The sequence below is a fragment of the Eschscholzia californica genome, unplaced genomic scaffold (assembly GCF_041429995.1).
Source record: "Eschscholzia californica isolate CP2 unplaced genomic scaffold, dmEscCali1.0.p SCAF_1, whole genome shotgun sequence".
NCBI classification, from domain to species: Eukaryota; Viridiplantae; Streptophyta; class Magnoliopsida; order Ranunculales; family Papaveraceae; genus Eschscholzia; species Eschscholzia californica.
Genome location: NW_028238198.1, coordinates 8260950 through 8284857, shown reverse-complemented (window position 1 = coordinate 8284857; position 23908 = coordinate 8260950). Strand labels below are relative to the sequence as shown.

General features: G+C 35.7%; 5 protein-coding genes across 6 annotated transcripts in view; 3 read left to right on the top strand and 2 right to left on the bottom strand.

Annotated features, from left to right (window-relative positions):
• Positions 1 to 1461: 1461 nt before the first annotated feature.
• AGAL2 (alpha-galactosidase 2) lies at positions 1462 to 5306 on the top strand. The gene is made up of 14 exons (XM_086640917.1): positions 1462 to 1850; positions 2163 to 2221; positions 2296 to 2352; positions 2644 to 2678; positions 2822 to 2925; positions 3026 to 3101; positions 3324 to 3448; positions 3548 to 3631; positions 3731 to 3795; positions 3918 to 4000; positions 4084 to 4174; positions 4562 to 4611; positions 4759 to 4899; positions 5014 to 5306. Exons 1-14 carry the CDS (start codon positions 1627 to 1629, stop codon positions 5098 to 5100), a joined length of 1281 nt encoding a protein of 426 aa, XP_086497043.1. The 5' UTR covers positions 1462 to 1626; the 3' UTR covers positions 5101 to 5306.
• A 1990-nt stretch (positions 5307 to 7296) lies between these two features.
• Positions 7297 to 10953, top strand: LOC147563812 (nodulin MtN21 /EamA-like transporter family protein). The gene is made up of 7 exons (XM_086640834.1): positions 7297 to 8107; positions 8245 to 8292; positions 8942 to 9064; positions 9214 to 9363; positions 9720 to 9891; positions 10360 to 10420; positions 10613 to 10953. The coding sequence occupies exons 1-7, from the start codon at positions 7487 to 7489 to the stop codon at positions 10719 to 10721; spliced, it is 1284 nt and encodes a 427-aa protein (XP_086496960.1). The 5' UTR covers positions 7297 to 7486; the 3' UTR covers positions 10722 to 10953.
• Positions 10954 to 10955: 2 nt separating this feature from the next.
• Positions 10956 to 23908, top strand: part of LOC147563809 (structural maintenance of chromosomes-like protein, putative (DUF3531)) — a 52018-nt gene continuing 39065 nt past the window's right edge. Inside the window, exons 1-6 of one of the 2 annotated variants that reach the window (XM_086640852.1) lie at positions 10956 to 12090; positions 12200 to 12278; positions 12397 to 12456; positions 12847 to 12968; positions 13076 to 13147; positions 13756 to 14202. In XM_086640852.1, coding sequence (XP_086496978.1) covers positions 11474 to 12090; positions 12200 to 12278; positions 12397 to 12456; positions 12847 to 12968; positions 13076 to 13147; positions 13756 to 13858 — 1053 coding nt within the window. In that variant the 5' untranslated portion in view covers positions 10956 to 11473 and the 3' untranslated portion in view covers positions 13859 to 14202. Of the gene's footprint in view, positions 12091 to 12199; positions 12279 to 12396; positions 12457 to 12846; positions 12969 to 13075; positions 13148 to 13755; positions 14203 to 23908 lie in introns of those variants that run through there. The other variant, XM_086640860.1, reaches the window with a different exon arrangement.
• LOC147563811 (MADS-box transcription factor 23-like) lies at positions 14144 to 17460 on the bottom strand. Its single transcript, XM_086640872.1, has 2 exons — positions 17234 to 17460; positions 14144 to 14881 (listed from the first exon to the last, which is right to left on the bottom strand). The coding sequence occupies exon 2, from the start codon at positions 14846 to 14848 to the stop codon at positions 14285 to 14287; it is 564 nt and encodes a 187-aa protein (XP_086496998.1). The 5' UTR covers positions 14849 to 14881; positions 17234 to 17460; the 3' UTR covers positions 14144 to 14284.
• On the bottom strand, positions 19692 to 21484 carry LOC147563810 (F-box protein At1g20360-like). Its single transcript, XM_086640842.1, has 2 exons — positions 21316 to 21484; positions 19692 to 20936 (listed from the first exon to the last, which is right to left on the bottom strand). The coding sequence occupies exons 1-2, from the start codon at positions 21401 to 21403 to the stop codon at positions 19795 to 19797; spliced, it is 1230 nt and encodes a 409-aa protein (XP_086496968.1). The 5' UTR covers positions 21404 to 21484; the 3' UTR covers positions 19692 to 19794.

Genomic DNA, 23908 nt, shown 5'->3' with positions numbered 1-23908 from the left:
CAGCCTTTAGCCGCCCCACTTAATAGTGTCTACATATTTCTATACGAGTGAGGATTAACACTTTCTTCCCAAGTAATGTGATAATAATATACCACTTTTCACTTTTCACTCCATTTTAGACAAGATTGGCACCACATTTTCATCATCATATCTTTAACTAATTCTTTGGAGGAAAGATGAACCCTTATATTCCTTAATTCACTCAAAATTTAACCCCTTAATCTAGTATCTTTAAATTTACAACAATGCTACTTGGCCCAACAAAAAACAGCCCCAATGATCCGATAATGCAAATCCTGCATACGACGTCAGCAATTTGCATTGTTTAAGTTAATCGGACCTTTTTTGTCCGATCAAATAGCATTTTCTTTAAATTTTATCCATCTATTAATGATTCTCTAGTAAATGACACTTATCATTAATATTCTTTGATACATATGGTTGTACTTTTCTACAGAACTACTTTTTGTTGTTAAATGATTTTTTTTTTTTCGATTTTCATATTAATATACTTGGACATAAACCTAATCGAAGTTAATGTTATTATTTTTATTTTCGGCTATATACGGCAGTATTCTGTTAAACCATTATTATTATATTAAAATTGTACAGAGCAATGAGCTCATCTTCGTGGTGACAGTCACTCTATGCCAAGTAAAAATCATGCACAATTTTTTTTTCTAACTCTTCCTTTTGTTCTTTTTAGGTGCTCACACCCAAAACACAGACATATTTCAACTTTTGTTTCACACATTTCTGTCACTGTGAAGTGTGGGTGATCTGATTTCTCTTTAAAGGTTGTAACTGTCTGTCACAATATTTCTACTAATAATGTTATGTCGAAACAAATCTCGTGAGACATTACTTGGTACTGACGCTATATCCTGAACCCTAAATCGAACTACGACCATCACCGTAGTCAAACCTACACCACCAATATACCACCTGACCACCTCCACCAAAACTCGTTATTTAATTATTATTTTTATTAATCTTTTATTATCATAATCAACAAAAAAATCTTAGAAGTTGTAATATTTATTATAGGTATGTGCAAATCAATTTTTAGGATTTTGTTTTTCGAAAGATACTTTTTGAATTGTCAGTGATACCGTCTGTTTTGACTCTAACATCTCACGCCCCTAGAACACAGAAGCTAGAAAAGAATCATAATCCCTTATAAAGAGCATTTCCCTCTAATTTGACATAATTACAACCAAAATTTGTTTTTTTTTTTGTAGCCAAATATACTAAAAAGGTAAGTAATCTGTTACGATTTCAAATTCATTAATATTTGAGTTACAGATACTAAAATCGGTAAAATCAATTAAGGAAGTCAGACACTTGAATTTGAAAATAAGAATATTGGTATGAATCAAGTAAAATCACATGTTAAGACCACTTGATAGTGCCTTCTAGCTGCAATTTAATGCACCCACCAAAAGTACTCTACATCTCTTTAAACCATAGGTCCTAAAAGACCTAAACATAATATACCAACTTAACCAAGTGTGGGGGTCAAAAAAAGGGTTCAAGTAGTTCATCTCATTTACATAAATAAAGAAGCACATTCAAGTTTATTTCTTTATCATCAATTCAAAGATTGAGCAGTTCTAATAAACAAGAATGTCTTCTGCTTCATCTTCTTCTTCTTGGAGTTGTAAAAGTTTACAGAGTCATAAACAACCCATCTTCTCCCTGTTATTCTTCTTTCTTTTCTTTCTCATTACCTCCATTAATGGTGCTTCTTCTGCAAGAATAAGGAGCTTTGAAGGATTGAAGAAGGAGAATAGGATTGTAAAGAGGAAGAACTTGTTAGAAAATGGTCTTGGTAGAACCCCTCAGATGGGGTAATTGATTTTGATCACATTAACTTCTCTGTACATTATTAAATTAATTGACTACTTTTCAAGTTAGTTTTTTTTTTTTACAAAATAAAAAATCGTAAGGATATTTTAATCGAAAAAATAATCTTAAAGGATAATCTATCATTAAGATACATTAGATATTTATACTTATAACATGTAAATCTTTCTCATGGTTATAGACCCCTTAATATTGTACTATGGCAATGTGACTTCACTTGGTCCACGTGGGACTATTCTGATACTCTAAATAATTTTTTATGGTTGTACTAAAATTTTCGTGGCTAATTTGATCAGATGGAATAGTTGGAATCATTTTCAGTGTGATATTGAGGAGAAGTTGATTAAAGAAACAGGTGAGCTTCTTTCTTGCTTTAATTCGTCTGTGCGCGCGTGTGTATATATATAATTGAGATTAATGTTTTTACAGCTGATGCAATGGTATCAACTGGTCTTGCAGCAGTAGGATATGAATACATAAATTTAGGTAAGAATTTACCAATATTCTTACACCACATTAAGGTAGTGTTCGTTCTTTTCCTGCGTCAGATCTTAAATCTGACCCAAGATCTGATTGACTCAGTCGGATTTCGTAATATTTGTGATGTCTGGCTTGTCTAAATTACCATTTTGGGTTGATTTTGAGTCCATGTGAGTCAGACGATTCAGATATTATGACAATGAGGAAAAGAAACAAAACCACCACCTAAGTAATATCCTACCTTTCTCTACTGTTCTAGTGGTTTTCTAAATCGTTTTTTCGTTTTCTTTCTATCAGATGATTGTTGGGCTGAACTAAATAGAGACTCTCAGGTAGGTCCCTAAGCTATATATATATATATATATATATATATATATATATATATATATAAACTTTAAGCCTTAGTACTTGTAAATGAATGACTTCTTTAGAAATCCATGTGATTAAACTTCAAGTTCTTTTTCGGTTTTATTAGGGTAATTTGGTTCCTAAAGCTACAACATTTCCATCTGGAATAAAGGATTTAGCAGATTATGTTCATGGCAAGGGGCTGAAGCTTGGAATATATTCAGATGCTGGGTATATTTGATGCTCATAACTTAACTTCACGATTATTTTTCGTTTTCTTTTCTGTCAGAGAGTACTCGAGTTAATGGGATGACTTTGTTTTTTATTTTAGGATATACACTTGTAGTAAGAGAATGCCTGGTTCACTAGGTCATGAAGAACAAGATGCAAAAACATTCGCTTCATGGGTATGTTTTGTTTATTTTCGAAAAAGGGGCCAAATCCTATAACTCTTTTTTGACAGTCATTTTTTTCGTCGTTCTATTATACATCATATGCATGAAAAAACCGTAACAACAACCATGTTTTCGTTATAACGGTAAACACGTGTGATTGTTATTTACATGTTCTAATGTTATTTAAACACTGGTTATAACGATAACTAATATTTGTTCCATTTTTCTGTTTAGGAGGTTGATTATTTGAAGTATGATAACTGTTACGACAACGGAACTAGCCCCAAGGACAGATACCCTAAAATGAGCAAAGCTTTATTGAACTCTGGAAGAAACATTTTTTTCTCTTTATGTGAATGGTAAGCTAGTTTATTCTTAACTTTTTTCATATCAAAGAACAAAAGTAATCTGCAAATTTTTTTAATTCAAAGTTCCATAAAAGTTTTACCTAATTTCAGGGGTGCTGAAGATCCAGCAACTTGGGCTCCAGGTTTAGGAAATAGTTGGAGAACAACCGGAGATATTGAAGATACTTGGGCCAGGTAAAAACCCTAAACCGCTGCAAAACACATCAAAACACCATTCAAGTGTAAGTATATCCCATTGTGAAAGATTTTCAATGATCTTACTCTTGATGCTAGTATGACATCTCGTGCGGATTTAAATGACAAATGGGCTTCTTATGCTGGACCTGGTGGATGGAACGGTATTATTTCACTGAAGCATTGAACATAAATTGATTAGGAGTAGAACATTGTGCAAGTCTATTATGAACAAAATAAGAAATATTTCTTTACATGTTCAATATACATGGTTTACTTCTCTTAGATCCGGATATGCTTGAAGTCGGAAATGGTGGCATGACAACAGAGGAATATCGCTCGCATTTCAGTATATGGGCATTAGCGAAGGTTTACTTCAAGATTTTATATAAGTTTTGTTGTGGTTTTGGTGCTTACAATAGTGACAAACAAGTGTCTTTATACATGTGCAGGCTCCATTATTGATCGGATGTGATATTCGATCGATGAACAATGTGACCTTTGAATTGCTTAGCAACAAGGAGGTAATTGCCGTTAATCAAGGTATGGATTTATATGAACAAGTTCAAATTGTCAAGCATTTGCATAGTTTAGATATACTAATGAAAGAAGAGAAAAACACATAATAAGATTGAGTGATTAGTATTTTTGACATGTCAGAGACGGATACTTGAAGTCACTCCAACGAGTAAAATATGAGCTTTAATATGTACATCTTGGGTATACAAGCACAAATCGTGTTTGGACTTGAAACTATTACTTCTGTTAATGCTGTTTTATATAGTGCCGCCCTTTTTTTTTTTGGTGAAATATATAGTGCAAAGTCGAGAAACAAATAAACTAGTGTCAGATACCAATACCCGATTACCCGTTACCCATACATTTACAATAAGTTCTAAGGTATAACTTCGTTTATGTTTTTATGATCAGATAAACTTGGAGTTCAAGGGAAAAAGGTTAAAAAAGATGGGGACTTGGAGGTACTATTACTCTCTATCAACAAATGAAAGTAAAATTTGTATTCAAGTTTGTAAACTCGAGTATTTCTAATTTTAGACTAAAATCCTAGGTATAACTACCAACATTTTTATCTACACATTTTATTTTTCAAGATAACAAATGTGCAGGTTTGGGCCGGCCCACTTAGTGGTGGAAGAGTGGCTGTGGTTTTATGGAACAGAGGTTCTACCACATCCCGTGTTATTGCTCATTGGGCAGATATTGGTCTTGAACCATCAACTGTCGTCGATGTTCGAGATGTATGGAAGGTACACTTACTAGTCTAGCAGCACCCAAACAACCCTTCACTTCGTTGCTACGCTAAATTGCTATTGACTAGTATAACTTATTGTTGTATGTTTAAATTGTCCAAACATTCACAGCATTCGACAAAAGCTTCGGTCAAGGGACATATCTCAAGTCTATTGGAGTCTCATGCTTGTAGAATGTACATCCTGATACCAAAATAACCCAGTGCCAAAAGATGAATCACAAGTCAGTATGAACATGTCATCAAGGAAGTTAAATTTGTTGTTCGAAAGCAAATAAAGGAAAGGTTTCGACTATATAAAACATTTCAATAATCAAGTCCATATGAAATTATAATTAGATTTTTCTTGCCATTATATTTGAACCATACTTCGAAATAATACTTCTACTTACTTGCTTCTTCAAAGCTTTAAGTTGATTATCTTCGAGATAAATTTCGGGGTTCTCTTGGACTTAGCATTATGTTTTCTAACTATCAAAAGATCTAATGTGATCGATCACCAGATCAATCTCCAACAAGAAAAACATGGATAGAACAACCATGACCCCTATCTGGCCTCACCCAAGAACATTGATATGTCAACTACTCAAGCTTGCTGCTTCATTTCACTTATGGCAACTATGCTTGACTCTAGGTTGAGGAACCTCTTCTCCGAAAATTCTCTTAATTCAACATCTTGATGTTTTCTACACATTTATGCCTTTATAGTGGAACTCCACATGATAAAATCTGTTCTGAAATGATTGAAAACTTTTTTTCGCGCTTCTTATGCTTCCACATTTGTACAGCAATGAGGTTTTAACTTCAGAAATCTGAAAATTTGAGTTGAACCCATTGAGCCTATAATTTTCAAACTCTCATCCCAAACTCAGCCAACACAGATCAGAACAATCTGAAATAAGTCTAACAATTTTTTAACTAGACTTGATGCTTCATCTAGAATACCCAAAATAAGTCTACCCATTTATCATTGATGAAGTTTCATATTGAATTACATTCCAAGAAAAGCTTTCTCAGGCATTTCATCAAACAAGTTAAGTGTGAACTTGGACAAATTCAAGAATACGTATACAAATTCATGATTCATTACAAGAGATGATCTTGGAAAGATCATAGTAAACATGGGTGTGAATCCATGTTCCAGACCTTACAGAACCCAGATTGGCAAAACACTTCAAAACCAGAGGAAGGGTGAATTTTTTGCCATGAATACCAGGTTTAAGAATGGTGGAATACATCTTTTGAGATTCCGAAAAGAACCCATTATTAATTAAAGCTCCAATCCTCGATTTCTCTAGAATAAAGCCTGTTGGGCGATTAATGATTTAATGGGTGAGACTATCTTCAAGAATTTTGAAGCTGTGAAATTGTGGAGGGAAATTTAAACGCCGGGGAAGAAGAACCTGCAATTAAACACTAGAAATAATGAAAAATATAGGTTAATTCTAATTTGGCCCCCGAATGAGGATTTTAGCCCCCCATCCTTTTCTAGCACTCCAAAGTGACCCTTTGTTTTTCTTTTTAACATTCCAAGACCGTTAATCAACTTTAACAATTATTATTTTTCCTTAATAATCTATATTCAAAAGTATGTTCCTCACCGTCTTCTCTATTTCTTCACTAAAGTAGGTCACTGAAAAAAATCAACAACAACATCCGATCGACCATTTCCGGTGATCTTCAAAATAAATTCCAGTCTCTCTCTATCTCTTTCTTCCTCTCGCCTTCACCATCCCCCACCATTACTGAATTTTCTATCTCCCTTTCTCTAAAATTAGACGGTTTTTTTTTTTTTATATTTAATTTGAAATTTATAGAGAGCTACGCAATTTTTTTATTATTATTGAAGATCCAACCATTGAAAATCGTGATCATTTTGATCCAAAATCTATTTAAACTCGTTTGTCTCTTGCATTACAGATACCAAATTTATTGTTTCTGATCACGAAGAATCACAAGATGAAATTGAATTTGCTAGGTTGAAATCCTAAACGATGGTTGAAAAATCTCATACAACGGGGTTGACAAAATCTCGTATGTGGGTTGTAAAACCCATACGAGGGTTGAATCCCGTGTATACTTTTAGAGAGAGATGGAGGGTGAGGAAAGGGGAATGCGAAACAAGTGGTGGTGTTGAGCGGAAGAAAAGTGAAATTGAGAAAAAAAGTTATTTTGAAGGTCAACGCCCAACTATTATACTCCCATTCAGGGAAGAAAAAAAAGGGAGGGAAAACACTTTCGACATAAGAGCAAAACCGGAAAGAAATTTCAACGGTTAAAATTGACTAACAATAGTATGATCTTGAAGACCATTTTGGGATGCTATACGAATATGCAGACCAAATGTTTTAGTTGGTAACAAATTAGGGGTCAAATTGGAATTAACTCAAAAATTAAATAAATGTGGTGCTGGTTAACCCCCAAATTTCCAAGCATCAACCCCCAAACCAACTGCCAGAGTAGCTCTACTCAGGTCTTTGAAGTATTACAATAGTTTCTCTCTCTAAAACTCTCTCTCTTTCTCCATCCTCCAACAACCATACCCAAATTCTTCTCTTTCTCTATTTTTTATTCAATAAAAAAAAATGTCAATAACAACGACTTCCTCCCTCTTTCACCCCAAATCTTACTTATTTCCCCCGCCAAATCCTCTATTATTCAACCCACGAACTCACAATGTTCCTTCCTACCAAAACCCTAGACTTTCTACGTTTTCAGCTAACTCAAATTCCTGGGTTAGACCTAGGGTTTCAACTAGAATACCAAGAACCGTTGTTACTTGCAGAAAGACAAATTCCGAAATGGAAAAGGATTCAATTCCACTTGATTGCGTCGGAACTGGTCTCGACGTTGAATGCGTTGTTTCTTCATCGGAAACATCTGAAACTGATCAGTTGTTGAACCAGACAAAGGGGTTAACTTTTGAAATTGAGGATAAAAATGGGAAATTTGATATGGGTTTTGCTGGTGGGGTTCTAGAATGGGCACTTTTAATCTCTCCGTTCTTCTTTTGGGGTACAGCAATGGTGGCAATGAAGGAAGTTTTTCCAAAGGCTGGACCTTTCTTTGTTTCAGCATTTAGGCTCATCCCTGCCGGAATGATGCTGGTAGGGTTTGCATTATCTAAAGGGAGAAAGCAACCTTCTGGAACAATGGCATGGGTTTCAATCATTTTATTTGGACTTGTTGATGCTGCTTGTTTTCAGGTGAAAACTTTTCACATTTGCATTTAATTGGTATTTTAAGTAGCTTACTGATATTCATTCTTTACTAGTTGAAAATTTTGGTTCTTGATTAGTTATTTGAATTTGATTGGGACATTTTTGTGTTAACACTTTGGCAGGGATTTCTTGCTGAAGGTTTGCAGAGAACATCAGCTGGGTTGGGTAGTGTATGTTCAATACCTCATTATTCTGGTAGCTAGGGTTTATCGTTACCTCTATCAAAATCTTTATACAGTATAATTTGCTTAACTCTGGCTTTCTGGAAACTTCAATTCTCAATGTTGTTACTTTTTACTCTGTTGTTCTCTTTAGTATGTTTTTATCATATGTTTGGGCATATTTTTAGGTTAGTAACACCTCTATTTTTCAACACTTTTATCGAAGTATAATGCTCAGTATAGTTAGTGAGTGGTCTTGCCCTGTAGTGCCTTGATTGTACCCATTTTGTTAACCCGGGGTTAGAGTTACCTGTGATCTTACCCACGAACACTTACCCCATGTCGTGAGCTAGTAAAAAGGAATTGTATGTAATCCATCAAAGAATAGAGTAGAAGGTGATTAGTTGTCACGTACACTTGTCCTGTTACCGTTTTTTCTCTTCTAGTTCATATTATAATAATCTAAACTTAATTGTCTTCTATCGTTGTGTTCAGTTTTTTTTGTTTAAGTTTTCAAGAATGACCTTACTTGAGTCTATAAATGTCTTCTTGCTCCTAGATTTAACTCATCTATCTTTCTGGTATATTACATTTTTGTGGTTTTTCCTAGTTCAGTTTGTACAAGGCCTTTTTTGATTTATTTTGTTAAAATTTACAGGTGATAATAGATTCACAGCCTTTAACTGTGGCTGTACTTGCATCTCTACTGTTTGGTGAGTCTATTGGGGTGGTTGGAGCTGCAGGACTTGTGCTTGGTGTCGTAGGTCTTCTACTACTTGAGGTAAGTTTTGTATGATTCAAGTACCACTCTTTTGTTTCGTAAGACTTTTTTTCTTATTCTTTTCTGTTCACTTTGTATCCTCCGCCAAATATGTCATATATCTTTAGGTTACGCTCATGCATTAATAATAGGAAAGCAATAATTTCCAGGTACCTGCACTTTCCAATGAAGGCAGCAATTCTTCACTTTGGGGGAGTGGAGAGTGGTGGATGCTTCTTGCTGCTCAAAGCATGGCAGTTGGCACAGTTATGGTCCGTTGGGTGTCTAAATACTCTGACCCTGTCATGGCAACTGGATGGGTAAGTTATATCAGCTTCCTTTTTGATATATAATTTCCTCCCACTTTCTTCCGTGGGATATGTTTTAGTTTGTGTGTATGCAAAAGGCTCTTGATGATTCCATCACATTAATTTGCATTGTTGTGATAACCGTATTTGATATTAATGTTGTAGTATTTCAATCTCAAAATTTATGTTCGGCTTTTAATGGTAATGAAGTAACCATTCTGTCTATCATTTCTTGTTTAAGGTCATTGATAGGATGGGTTAGGTTCAAATTCCATATCGTAATTTTGTTGGTTATTAGAAAAGTGAAAATGTTTATGCCTATGAGGCAACATATGGAATAACTAGTTTGTTTACATATTTACCAACAGCACTTGATTATTGGTGGGATCCCACTCTTGGTGATTTCCGTACTCAATCATGATCCTGCCATCAGTGGGAGTCTGAAAGAGCTAACTTCTAGTGATATTTTGGCACTCCTTTATACATCGATCTTTGGAAGTGCCATCAGCTATGGTGTGTTCTTTTACAATGCAACAAAAGGTCAGTTTTTTCTCTCTTATCTATGCTATAGATCTATTTGCATTATCTTGTTTAGTGATGTTAATAGCTCCCTCTCTGTCTTTAACATACGTATTTTTCTTGTTAATGAAATACGTTGTTATCCAAAAGATAGAACTTTTAGAGAGGTAGAGTTTATATTTTGTTTTTATGAAGATGTAGTTTTTGTTCCCTGTTCATTTGTGTGTAAATGTGGGTTTTCTTCCCCCTGTTGTCTTCGAACTAGTAATGAGTTTAAAACCTTGTCCTCTTTGCATCTTCCGTTCTGACCCCATTGTTAATACTCTAGACGCTCGGTCTTCTAAACAAACTTGGTTTCCTTAAACCGTCGGAAATCGAGGCGGACCTTACCGTTTCCAACACAATGTAATTTTCCCTTTTAATTTGCTAAATATTCGAACTCGTATTTTAGTACTAACTGTACATTTGTGAATTGTGATGTATTTACAGGTAGTTTGACGAAGCTTAGCTCTCTCACGTTTCTAACACCAATGTTCGCATCTATATTCGGGTAAGGATGTCAGAAGCTATTCTTGTTTTTGTATAACTTTCTTCTTCCCTGTCCCTTTTTATTTCGGAACTATCAAACACATACATGAATACAACAAAAATGATAATCTAAATAAGGCTCGATTAAGTATTATACAAGTTTTTGTGATGATTTTATAATCGTTATAAGTAGTATATTACATTTATATTCCAGGTTTTTGTATCTTGGTGAAACATTCTCGGACGTGCAACTCTTTGGGGCGTTGGTAACTGTCGTTGCTATTTACATGGTGAATTATCGAACTAGTACTGATGCAGCATAGAGAGAAAACACCGGAGCAGCTAGTTTAAGAAGACTGCTGGATTTCGTGCCTCTCCGCTGCCCAAAGTGTTCGGCTGAGGCTTTCGGTGTAGGGAAGTTGTATATACTATTTGTAACATACATCAATACACACATTCACAGTATATAGAAAGAAATGTAAATTTACTTAGAGAGGATGTTTGTCCCAAACACAATACCTGATATGGAAATGTATCTCTCTCCCCCTTCATTTTGTTTTTAGTCTCTCAGCCCTTCCTTCTTGGTCATTTAATTCTCCTCAGAAATAGGAATGTTTTCTTTCCTTGGCAATTTGTAGTATCAAAGATTGTATTTAAATTTTTTACAATTTTATTTGTTTTCCTTGCACTCTTGAATGACTGATTTGAACTGATTTGTAGTTCATTTGAGTCAGACGGGTTGATTTGTAGTATTATCGTATTTCTTTTTCCTTGTAAGAAAGGACTTATGTACAATTTGTTCATGCTCATGTAATCCGTAACTCTCCAACCTCTTGTACTAGCAAGCTGACTCTAATAGAAAAACAAAGGCGGTCAGCGTGTCTCGAAACCCTTGACCCCGTAGAAGATTAAACCTCTTACTACTCTAACCACGAGTTGTTTGCGAAATGGTGGTAGTTAATAGATATTTAGTAACAAGTCTGGATGACTGATTCAGGTCTGATTTTGGTTTCTATTAACATCATTTGCTCTTCAATCCATCCCCCTCACTCACTCACTCACTCAGTGGGAGAAAATGAATTGCTGCTTCATCAACTCTTGTTCATTATCTTCTCCATCTTCATCATCATCAACATCATTAGGGCTTCTTATCAACCATCTTAAACCATCACTACCCACTCATTATTCTTCAATCAAACAATCTCACCACCTTCATTTTCAGAATACCCATCTCTTCACAACCCATATTCCTTCTCACCCATGTCTCTTCAATCCTCACAAACACAAAAACCCATCTCTTGTCACAGCAACAACAAGAAGAAGAACAAGTATAAATGGTGAAGATAATGATGATTCAGGAAGAGGAAGAGAAATTGGTATTAATGGGGAAAATTCAACAACAGTAGTAGAACCAAAAGGGTCAGGAACAACAGCAAGGGGAAGAAGATTACTCAAAGTAAGAGAAGAGAAAAGAAAGAGAGAATATGATCGAATTCATAATTACCCAAGTTGGGCTAAAGTTCTTGAAGATGCTTGTAAAGATGATACTGAACTCAGGGCAGTACTTGGGGATAGTATAGGAAACCCTAATTTAATGAAGGAAAGGATTGAACAGAGAGTTCGTCAAAAAGGTCCTAACTTTCGTAAATCTAAAACTGGTTCTGTTCTTGCCTTCAAAGTTAGCTTCAGAGAGTAAGTATAGTATATTCATCTTGTATTAACCTAGAGAGAGAGAGAGAAAGATTTTCCATAAGAAGTGAAATTTCTAATACCCTTTCTGTTTGTGTCTGAATTTATGCAGCTTTAATCCTGTGGATTCTCATATATGGTTTGAATTATATGGTTCTCCATCTGATAAAGATGTTGACCTAATTGGTAGTGTAAGTAAACTTCCCTTCTCTCTCTCTCTCTACTCTTTGTGTTTTCTCTCACTACTCTAGTCAAATTTGTTAAAGTTAGCAACTTTTTTTATCAATGGTGTTCAATTTATTTTTGCAGGTTATTCAATCATGGTATGTGATGGGACGTTTGGGAGCTTTTAACACTTCAAATCTGCAGGTTTTTTCTCATTACAATTTTATGTTCTTCCTCCATTGAATTAGTGTCTTAACTTTAGGTTTCATGAAAAGAAAACTTGTATGGTTCATAGTAACATACATTTTTGGATTTGGGTAGTATCTAATACTATCTTGAGAATACATATAAGATTTTATTAGACGAACAAAGAAAATGTTGTTTTGACGAAACCGTATTGGATTTTGAAGCAAAGAAAAAGTACAAAATGTGATAAAAGATGTAGATTAGTTTAGACATAAATTAGTTCGAATAAATTTTTCGGTCGGTTCATTAGTCTTGGCTTCTTAAAATATATAATCAACGCATAATTGGTTTTAGAATTGTATATAAAGAGAAAATGAAATCAGAACTTGCATACTTTATTGGTTGCAGTTGGCGAATTCATCCATGGACCATGATCCCCTTTACGATGCAGACAAAGGTTTTAATGTTATGCCTTCGTCCTTCCATGATATCGGTGATGTCGAATTTCAGGATAATTGGGGACGAGTTTGGTATGAATTCCTTTTATTAAGTTAGAACTACTGCAATTATGTCATTCACTATAACCTAATTTCCATTCATTTACGAGAATAGCTAACAATTGTTATTCATCAAACAGGGTAGATATTGGAACTAGTGATATCTTTGCCATTGATGTGCTCCTCAACTGCTTAACTGTATTGAGCTCCGAGTACGAATCTAACCTCCCAGACTATTTCACTTTTACTTTTTTTATTTGTTTCAAACATATTATCTGGTGGGAGAAAAAGGAAAACAAGGTTGGCATAAACATATTCTTGGAACTATATCAGTACATGTCACTAGTGTTTGACAAAGGGCCGTGGCATGGCAGCATGGTCTGTTACCCGTGGCTTGTAGGCTGCACCACTAGCACGCCAGGCACAACCTGTAAACAAATCGTGCTCTGTCATGTCCTATGCCGAGACACAAAATGTCATGGCGCCACCTGTCTGGACATGGCCAAATTTAGGAACCGGACATATCGGGCTACACCGACCATTAAATAGGTCGTGTGCGGCCACGAACTGGTCTCAGCCTGTCTGGACATGACCCATTAGGAACCTGACATGTCGAGCTACCGTGACCATCAAACAGGTTATGGACCGGAAATAGACCAACACACCTTCTTGTGAAACTCTTCAAGCTAAAGACAGTTGCAGTAAGCTATAGTAAACCATTATGAGGAACTATAACCTTTTCACCTTATAATGGAAGCAATTACTGATTCCTTTGGGTCGTCAAATCATTACCTCTACTGATAGTCTGATTTCCTGGCAGATATTTAGGCATTCAACAGGTAGTTTTTGGTGGACGTCGAATGGGTGATTGGGAAGAAGGGATGACAAGTCCTGAAGATGGATACAAGTACTTCAAAATATGAAGTGAAATAAGAGACGGGTTTATTCTTTCCAATGTCCACTTAGCTGAAAAGTACAACCTTCTATAAAACATGGATGAAGTCTGCTATTCTGCAATTTTCGCAAAATTGACATGGAGCACCGTGACATGACTAATCTGATAGATGTGGCAAAAGGCGAATCCTCTGTTTTTCTTTTACATTATCTTCTTAAGTTCGTTTGATTGCCTTAGTGTAGACAGCATTAGAAAATAACAGTTTTGTTGTTTTTGGAGAATAGAATACAGTAATGTTATAGTGGAATTGAAATTAAGAATGTAAAAATATCACTGTTTGATTTAGTATATATATATATATATGTATCAAAATATCCCTTATTACATAGCAATGAACAATGTTGGTTCGTCTCAATCATCTTCATTCACTAATAATGAAACAATCTTCTTTTGGCTAAAACTGTAAATGATCTTCCTCCAGTTTAATAGCAGTTGTAGGAGAAGAATCAACATGAATTTCGTAACTAGTAGCAGCAATGGCAGAAGAAGCAGCAGCAGCAACAGTAGGAGGGGGGACACTTGTAATAGGTTCTGCTGCTATGAACCAAGATGACGAGGTGAGGTGCTCAATCCTCTTCCTGACATTCTGCTTTAAACCTATCACTGCATTATGCACGTATGATAATTTCTCGTAGGAATCGAGTTTGTTTATGTCAATATTATCCCACCAAAACCCACCATCACTAACCTTCCTCCTCTTGTGATCATATTCAATTCTCATCTCTTTCTCTTCTTCTTCAACTTCATTAACGTAACGATCAATAACAGAATCGACAGATGGATGACCGAACGAGAAGACATTACCAACACCCGAGAAAGCAATCACGGCGATTTTAGCATCGCATTCAATACAAATATATGCAGCTTTTTTGAAGAGACCTTGACGTCTCTTTGTAAAAGTGATTTTTCTCTTCGTTTCATCTTCAATCTTTTTTATCTCTATCTTCTTCTTCCCCATCTTTTAGTTTCTTGTTTGTGATTGAATGTTTCACTCCGGCACCAAAATATAATCAAGAAACACAGGATGTTAGCAAGATTTGGATATTTCTAATAATGTTTCATCCAAAGATGGTTAATTTCTACTTTCAAGAATTAGATATTTCGAATAGTGTTTCCTCTAACGATGGTTATGATGCAGCCGAAAATTCTGAAAAGAATTAGATCTTCATCTAAAACTTTTAAAACTCAGAAAAAGTCTTCAGATCTTCGTCTTAAGACTTGTTGAACCAAAACTAAGAAGAATTAACTAAAATACTCAACTTTATTGATTAAAACTGAATGAACTAAACAACTACTAAAGCCCCTTTATATAGCATTAGAGTTTCTTAAATCTAAACAAACTCTAATTAAGAACTTCTAACAAATAAAATACTAGTTTCCTAAACCTAATCTAATAACTTCTAAATAAATAAAATATTAGAATAAAGTATCATAAAAATATAAAACTGCTAAAATTAATAATTCTCTACTAAAAAATATTATACTACTAAAAATAAATAGATCTTAAGATATCCAAGATAATTGGAATATCTTCTGAACATCTCCATGCAGGTTAATTCTATTTTTAAACTAAACTCCACAAAGAAATACACCGATCCTTGAAACTATGTAAAACATGAAGATGATAAAGAAATACTAAAACCCTAAAACAAAAATAAAAAATCACAATAGGAAAAAAAGAAAGATTGGGTTAATACCAGTATTGAAATAACTAGATCTTAAGAGCATCTCCAATGCAAAACTCATAAAAATCTCTATTCATCCTATGTGTCAAGTTTCAATTGAGATTCTCACTCCTAGGTGGCCTTAATAGAGATCCTCAATTTTTTTGTCTCTAATGCAAAACTCTAAACTTATCTTATTTACTTATGTGGCATAGTTATTTTTGTCAATAAATAATTAGTTATTTTAGAAAATATAGAAGACTCGATTTCTATTGGTTGAAAATCAAATATTAATGAGTTGGACAACTAGAGATATCTCAAGAGGACACTCTAGAAATAGAGTGTCCTCTTGAGATATCTCTATTCCACCCTCGACACGTCATCTTAGAGATCCAGATAGAGTGTTGCATTGGAGAGAAGTTTTAAGAAAAAATTCTAAAAAACCTAGGTGGCACTCAGAGTTTCTAAGATTGAGTGTCTCATTGGAGATGCTCAATGAGACACTCAATCTCTAACACTTAGAGTGCCACATAGACTCTTTGGAGTTTTTGTTAAAAAATCATGAGTTAATTCCTATATGGCCCTCTACTTTGTGACCAGCTTCCTTTATGGCCCCCTTTTTTTCGTAAATTCAAATATGGCCCCCTATTTTCAAGTAAATGTCATTACTGCCCTTCTTAATTTTAAATTTAAAACATTTAAAAAACATTATTTCCACCTCACCCTTCTCTCTCTCTCCACCTCATCTCTCTCTACAACTCACCCATCTCTCTCTCCAATTCACCTCTCTATCTTTCCAACTCACCTCTCTCTCTTCCAACTCACCTCTCTCTCTCTATCCAACTCACCTTCATCTTCCCCGAATAAGGTCGCCGGCCGGAAAATTTTCCGGCCGGCGACCTAAAAAAAAAAAAAAAAAAAAAAAAAATTCCTCTCATCTCTCTAAAAGCTCCGGCGAAGGGAAACCCCCTTCGCCGGAGCTTTTAGAGAGAGAGAGAGATGAGAGGAATTTTTTTTTTTTTTTTTTTTTTAGGTCGCCGGCCGGAAAATTTTCCGGCCGGCGACCTTATTCGAGGAAGATGAAGGTGAGTTGGATAGAGAGAGAGAGGTGAGTTGGAAGAGAGAGAGGTGAGTTGGAAGAGAGAGAGGTGAGTTGGAAAGATAGAGAGGTGAATTAGAGAGAGAGAGATGGGTGAGTTGTAGAGAGAGATGGGTGAGTTGTAGAGAGAGATGAGGTGGAGAGAGAGAGAGAGGGGTGAGGTGGAAATAATGTTTTTTAAATGTTTTAAATTTAAAATTAAGAAGGGTAGTAATGACATTTACTTGAAAATAGGGGGTCATATTTGAATTTACGAAAAAAAGGGGGCCATAAAGGAAGCTGGTCACAAAGTAGGGGGCCATATAGGAATTAACTCAAAAATCATCTCCAATGAAACACTTTATTAGACACTCTAATATGAGGTGGACACATTTATTATAGTGTCTAGAGAGAGAAACTCTAAAATGAGAGTGTCTACTTGAGACTATGATTTAGGTTATGTTGACGAGAGAGAAGGAAAAACGATTTTTAACAAACTCAAAACCCCATCTCAAAAGTTTCTTCAACTAATCAGCAAATTTTTTTTTCATTTATGAAGAAAAACAAAAAGAAGATGTTTAAGATCTAACTGGATACTTACAATTCTATGTGTTTCTTCCCCAAATCCAAACCTCTTTAATCTTCACCCAGAGAAAAAAAATTAAACTTGTTGGTTATCAATCTTCATAAAAAAAAAATGTAATCTAAACTTTATGCCGTGAAATCTTGATGGGAGCAGCTGCGTTCTTAAAGAAAAATCAAACACCCAAAAATCTAGATCTGAAGATTTGTTTACTCGAATTTGTAAAGTTAGAGTAGAGAGATAAAAAAGATATAATTAATGAGAGATAAAAGCGTAGAGAGAGAAACAAAAATTAAAAGAGAGAAGAGGGTAGATAAATAAGCTTAAAGAGTGTTTATGGTATTAGGAAAAATGGACTGTCATTTTTTTCTTGGGCCCAACAAATCTGGGTAATTTGGACCTACGCCTTATTTTTTTCTTGGCTTGGATGGTTGGCCAATTAAAGGATGGTTTTATGGATCTTTGACTCATTCTTCCATACATTAATTAGACATTGCCCAAAAGGTGTCATATTAAGAAAAGCTAAAATATGGAGTCAGGACATTAGGACTATTTTGAGTATTTTCCTTGATTTCTTTTTTTGCCCTAGCAGTAATTATTTACAAATGAACAACTCTTTAAGTTATATATAATACATTATTGGTATATTAAGTCTGTCGAGATCACTCTTTGGTTGATAAAAATAAAATGAAATATTTGAAATATATGACTTTTAATTCATATTAATCGTTGGTTGCGTACTGATTCAAGAATCAGCTCGCGACAAATGATCTCAAACACAAAAAGCATTCGAAACAATATATCGTGTGTTTGAATGGAGAAAAGAAATTGGAAGAGTTCATACGATATTGAATGGTACGTCGTGCTTAGAGAGGCGGTAAAATACCCTAGCTACTGCTACATTGTAAAAGTGATTTTAAGATATACGAAATTGAGATTTTTTCCCTTTTTTAATATTGGATGAACTAAATAAGCCAGTAGAAAGGCTTCAATTAACTTCCTAGACTTCTCCAAACAGAAAAATCAAGCGTGGGTACAAGATTTTGGAAAAAGAAACATAGACTCGAAATCTAGGACGTCTAAGTATTTTTTTTGTCTTACCATTTTGATGGACACAAGGACCGAAACGAATTTGATCGGGGTGCTTCTAAAGGCACCGGACCAAAAAGCTGTTAGCATCCATTTCTGTTAGCACCAGACCCAACCGCTCTTTTTTCTATTGGCACCAACCAACTATGTAGGCACCACTACACATAAGGTCATCTTATTGAAATAGTTCAAATTGAGGTGCTAACTGTACGTGTGGATTGATCAAAGAAAAAAAACATCAACACCCATATCATGGAAAAAGTTCCATCTTATTGAAATAGGAATCACTACACATAAGGTCATCATAAGGTCATGAGTTCTAGATGATCAAAATGAATCTAAATAAATCCTAGGGAACAAGAATTTATGAACAAGACACCATAAACAAAGTATATACTCCTAAAAGACTTTTAATCTGATTGAGCTAAGAAAGAGAGCTTGTGGATCCTTACAAAACTTATCTTTTACTTTTTATCTGAGTCAATTCATCAAACACATGAACTACAGATTCTAAATTTCTATCAGAAACAAAATCTATACATAAAAAATTTCAATCTAAAACAACTCAAAAGAAGATGAAATCTAAAGATACAAGTAAAATTACTCAAACCCCATAAACTAGATCACACAATTCATGACGATAACTACCATTGACTTAATTATGATGCAATGTCCATTAAAAACTGGTGCTTATAGAAAACTCGGGTCAATGACCATGGTCCATTGATCCGAGACAATAAAATTTCCGGGTGCTAACAGCCTTTTGGCCAGGTGCCTTTAGAAACACCCATTTGATCGGGCAAAGTTTTGCCTTAACCATTGACCCAACCAAGTGAATTGTGTCGTTGGGTCAAACTGAGCTGAGAGATTGATCTCTAATGCTTGTATTGGTTCTAACCAAAACGGCATGTGGGCAGGATTGCTTTCAACACAAAAAAAAAAAAAAAAAGGTTCATTTGTTATAAAACTTCCCACAAGCAGCCTTATGAGTAGGAGATGGGATTGAAGAAGTGAAGTCCTTTTATTACTTGGGTTCTCTCATCTCTTAATTACATAAATGAAATCAAGAGAGAAGAGAAAAAGAGAGTTTGTGGACTTATCAGGTAAATATCGATTTTGTACCCTCTACTACTACTCTACTATTGTATATTCTGGCATACATCATTTGCAAGCGCGACAGAATGCGAGTAGATATATCGAGAAAAAAGAGATTAAGAGTGAGAGATCTATGTTGATTATATAAAAGTGTTATATCGATTATTCTCCCAACAGAGTTTGAACAGTTTGGACTTCACATTTCAAACCAAATCAACTGTGTATTCAGGGCATGAACTGTTTCTACTATACTTGCATCAAAGGATTGTCAAAACGATACAACTCAGGGAAATAAAAAACACAAACAGGTTCAATTTACTAAGTTAACAGAATTAAGTAAGTATAATTATTTTACAACCAAAAATAAATACTCTAATCAAACTTTGGTTGGTGCTCTAAACCTCAATGAGAGTGCTTATGTTAGGAAAGCAATATTTTGGACCTCTAGAACATAGAGATCTTGTAACACCGGTTACAACATTGTGTTCTTTCCAAATACTTTTAACATCAAGACTTTGGAAATTTAGAAAAAAACTCTCCCCATTAAAGAAGGTAGGTTGAATATAAACGTCAGGATTCCTCTCGGTTACTATCGTATCCCTTCTCTTAATTTCCCACTTGTTGTTATCATAATCATAGAGTACCCAAGTTACTATTTCATATTCTGGGGTAACCACAACAAGACTAATTTCATCTTGTACGAGTCCAAGCCAAGTACAAGACCACCAGAACCTGGCTGCACCTCCCACCATTTGGAATATACTCGTTGGTATTGGAAACATCCTACTCTCTTCTTTATCCAAGTTGTACGAAATAATATATCCATTTTTTGTTAACCAATGTACAATCCCTCGAAAGTAAACAGGATTACCAACTGCGTATTTCTCTAGGAAGTCACCAGCGCAGCTTATCCTCGTAGACTTGTTGCAATCTCTCCAACGCCCTTTCTCCGGCACGAAAATCTTAAATTCAAAACCTGTATTTGCTAATACCAAGCAAACCACAGTGTAGCGACTATAGTAATATGGGGAGGAAGTTGGAACTCCAAAGACTAACCCGAAATTGCAGATCGTTCGTTTGTAAGGAGATGGAATAATTTTTCTTTTCTTGGTTACAGGGTTGAAAATGCACAATGATGTTTCGCACGCATACCTTTTTGATGTATAGATTTTGAGACTAAGCAAAAGAAGGCCATTACAACTAGCTTCAATGAATGCTGAATGAAACTCATCAGGTAAGCCTATAGGAATGATGGTTTCACTAAGGAGATTGGGTGAAGAGCGATCATAAGACAGCTGAATGAGACTTCCAGGAGATGGTAAATATTCGGAAAAGAAATCAAAAGTATCATATGGAGTGGTTTGGAGACTACTAGTAGTATGTTTGTTTATAAAGAAAGGATCAGAGATCATGCCATACCATCTTGTGTTGATAACCTTCAATCCAACTAAGGTTTTTGCAGGCACTCGTGTTAGAAGATCACCAAGAAGATTGTTGTCAAGGTTGTCGAGGGTAGTTGGCGTAATACAGTCATCATCTGCACAGAAAGAGAAGAAACAACTTAGCAATCTCAGTAGTAAGTAATGGGTGTTAATTGGAACCATTAAATGTTTAATCAACACTATTTCTATAGTTTTAGGGTTTCAAAAGATTACGTTTTTAACATCTGTAAAACAATGGATTGAAATCACAAATCTTCAACACCAATTGAATATAAATCACATCTCCAATCCATCTTATTCAAAATCAATTACTAAGTCTATTATACAAAATCAGGAACACTATTTTATAAAAAAAAAAACTACCCTAATTGAAAGAAAAGATAACCCATTGGATCCAATTGAAAGAGAATCAATCTCCTCCCTAGAACCCCATGCATCACAGAGACCTAGAAGAGAGAATGATGAGTAAGTTACCTGTTCCTCCTACTATCCTCCTTCTCACGTTCCTACTCCAGATGTGGTTACTACTAGTACTAGTCTTGTTGTGGCGCGTCAAGGTCATTCTGCCGTTAACCAAGGTGGTGGGTGACTGGTGGAGATCTCTGCAATTAACAACCCACCGGAGAAAGAAACTGGCGGTGGTAGTGATAATTTTTTTTGGGTTAATTCCGTTTTGGCCCCCGATTTGTGACCAACTGGCTGTTTTGGCCCCTAATTGTGTCCGGCAGTTCGTTTTGGCCACAAAAAATTCCTAAATGGCCCCAAATTTTTTCAACCTCCCAATTCTACCCCCATGGCATTTCTGTAATTATTTTTTTTTCTTTTTCTTTGTCCACCTCATCTAACAATTGTCACATCACTCTGTCCACCTCACCCTTCTTCTCCGACGAAAGGTTGCCGGCCGGAATAAAAAATTCCGGCCGGCCACCTTTACCAAAATATTTTTTTTTCATTTCTCTCTCTTCTTCATCTTTTTCTTTCTCTCTCTTCTTCTTCTTTCTTTACCTCTCTCTGCCCCTTCGCCGGAGAACCACACCTTCAAGGTCTGGTGCGAAACCAGACCGAATCTGGTTTCCAACCAGACCTTCAAGGTCTGGTTCTCCGGCGAAGGGGCGGAGCTCCTTCGCCGGAGTTATAGAGAGAGGGGTTAGAGAGAGATAGAGAGGTAAAGAAAGAAGAAGAGAGAAAGAAGAAGAAGAGAGAGAAAGAAGGAGATGAAGAAGAGAGAGAAATGAAAAAAAAAATTATTTTGGTAAAGGTGGCCGGCCGGAATTTTTTATTCCGGCCGGCAATCTTTTGCCGGAGAAGAAGGGTGAGGTGGACAGAGTGATGTGACAATTGTTAGGTGAGGTGGATAAAGAAAAAGAAAAAAATAATAATTACAGAAATGCCATGGGGGTAGAATTGGGAGGTTGAAAAAATTTGGGGCCATCTAAGAATTTTTTGGGGCCAAAACGAACTGCCGGACATAATTAGGGGCCAAAACGGCCAGTTGGTCACAAATCGGGGGCCAAAACGAAATTAACCATTTTTTTTTTAGTCCGTGATCCCCTGCCCCTATTTAAACCCAATTTGTTTCCAACCCTAAAACAACTAAGGCTGTGTTTGATAGCAATTTAGGGTTCAATTTGCCACAAAAAAAGAAAAAGAAAGAAACTGGTTTCCTCCCAGTCAGCTTTTCCATCCTTTGGCAAGAATTTTATAGGCACCTGCCATTGAGTGGGCCTTCTTGTTTTTTTTTTTTTGAGAAACTGGCTAGGATCTACGTTAGTCGTTACAATAGTGGGCACCCTTGCCTAAGACCTCTCGACAGTTTAAATGCTCCGTAAAGACCCCCGTTAATCTATATATTGAATTGGGTGGTAGTGACACATGACAAAATGAGGTCCAACATCTGACCTTTTAGACCAATAGCTTTAAGAACGTGGGTCAAGAAATTCCAGTTAACCCTATCATATGCTTTACCCATATCCATTTTGAGGGAAAAACCTCCTTTCTTGGCTTTTGACCTTTGCATTGAGTGAATAAGTTCATGACTCACCACAATATTGTCCAGGATTTGTCTATCTGGGACAAAGGCGTTTTGGGTCCACATGATGTTGTCTTCAAGAGACGGTCTAATCCTATTGGCAATTAGTTTTGTGATGAATTTGTAAATAGAGTTGCATAAGGATATTGGTCGAAAGTCTGAGGCCGTACTCGGACTCCTGACCTTAGGGATTAAAGCAATAGTCGTAAAGTTAAGAGTGTGATTGATAGAACCTGATCGGAAGGTTGCCTGTATATATCGAGTGAGTTCCTCCCCTATTACGTCCCAATTATGTTGGTAAAATATACACGGTAGACCGTCTGGTCCAGGGCTTTTGAGGGAACCCATTTCCTTCACGACTGCTTTAATCTCCTCTGACGTCGGGATCCTTGAGATGTGCTCCAGGTCTTCGTCCGATAACACCTTATATGCTTGTAATATCTCTATTGGGGGGGGGGGGGTATTAACTTGTTCCTCTGCAAACAAATTCTGAAAATAATCTGTTATATCATCTGCTATTTCTATGACGTTGTTTGAAACCGTACCTGATTGAAGCTTCAGCTGATGGATTCCATTTTTCTGTCGCCTTTGGGATATTGCCACGTGGAACGCTTTCGTGTTTCTATCTCCATTTACCACCCAATTTGATTTTGCTCAAGTTTTGATCTTTCGAACTCTTCTAAGTACAAAATTTCTTCTTGCAGTCCACTTTCTATGATTAACACTTCTTCCGTTGGGGTTAGCGTTTGGATGTGGAGGAGTCTGTTTTTCAGTAATTCTTTCCTGTCTTTCATGAGATTAAAAGCTCTTTTACTCCATCTTTTCGTTTGCTTCTTGACCTGGAGGATTCGATCGTAAAATGGACCACTACTTGCCTCCCAATTTTGCTGAAATTTCTCTTTGTAGTCTCTGTGTTTGGTCCAGTATACTTCGAACCTATTGATCTTGTTAACTATTGGAGTCTCAGCCTTAGTTTTCATAAGAATAGGTGCACGATCACTTGCATAACGTGGAAGATGGAATAGACCCGAATCTGGG

Bases quoted from the DNA above. Each gene is read 5' to 3' on its own strand.
- AGAL2 (XM_086640917.1), top strand. From the start codon at position 1,627: ATGTCTTCTGCTTCATCTTCTTCTTCTTGGAGTTGTAAAAGTTTACAG. The intron at 2,222-2,295 runs GTGAGCTTCTTT...ATGTTTTTACAG, and splicing joins GAAGTTGATTAAAGAAACAG to CTGATGCAATGGTATCAACT. The intron at 3,796-3,917 runs GTATTATTTCAC...TACTTCTCTTAG, and splicing joins TGGACCTGGTGGATGGAACG to ATCCGGATATGCTTGAAGTC.
- LOC147563812 (XM_086640834.1), top strand. From the start codon at position 7,487: ATGTCAATAACAACGACTTCCTCCCTCTTTCACCCCAAATCTTACTTA. The intron at 8,293-8,941 runs GTATGTTCAATA...TAAAATTTACAG, and splicing joins CATCAGCTGGGTTGGGTAGT to GTGATAATAGATTCACAGCC. The intron at 10,421-10,612 runs GTAAGGATGTCA...TTTATATTCCAG, and splicing joins ATGTTCGCATCTATATTCGG to GTTTTTGTATCTTGGTGAAA.
- LOC147563811 (XM_086640872.1), bottom strand. From the start codon at position 14,848: ATGGGGAAGAAGAAGATAGAGATAAAAAAGATTGAAGATGAAACGAAG.
- LOC147563810 (XM_086640842.1), bottom strand. From the start codon at position 21,403: ATGACCTTGACGCGCCACAACAAGACTAGTACTAGTAGTAACCACATC. The intron at 20,937-21,315 runs GTAACTTACTCA...CTTTCTGTGCAG, and splicing joins GAGGATAGTAGGAGGAACAG to ATGATGACTGTATTACGCCA.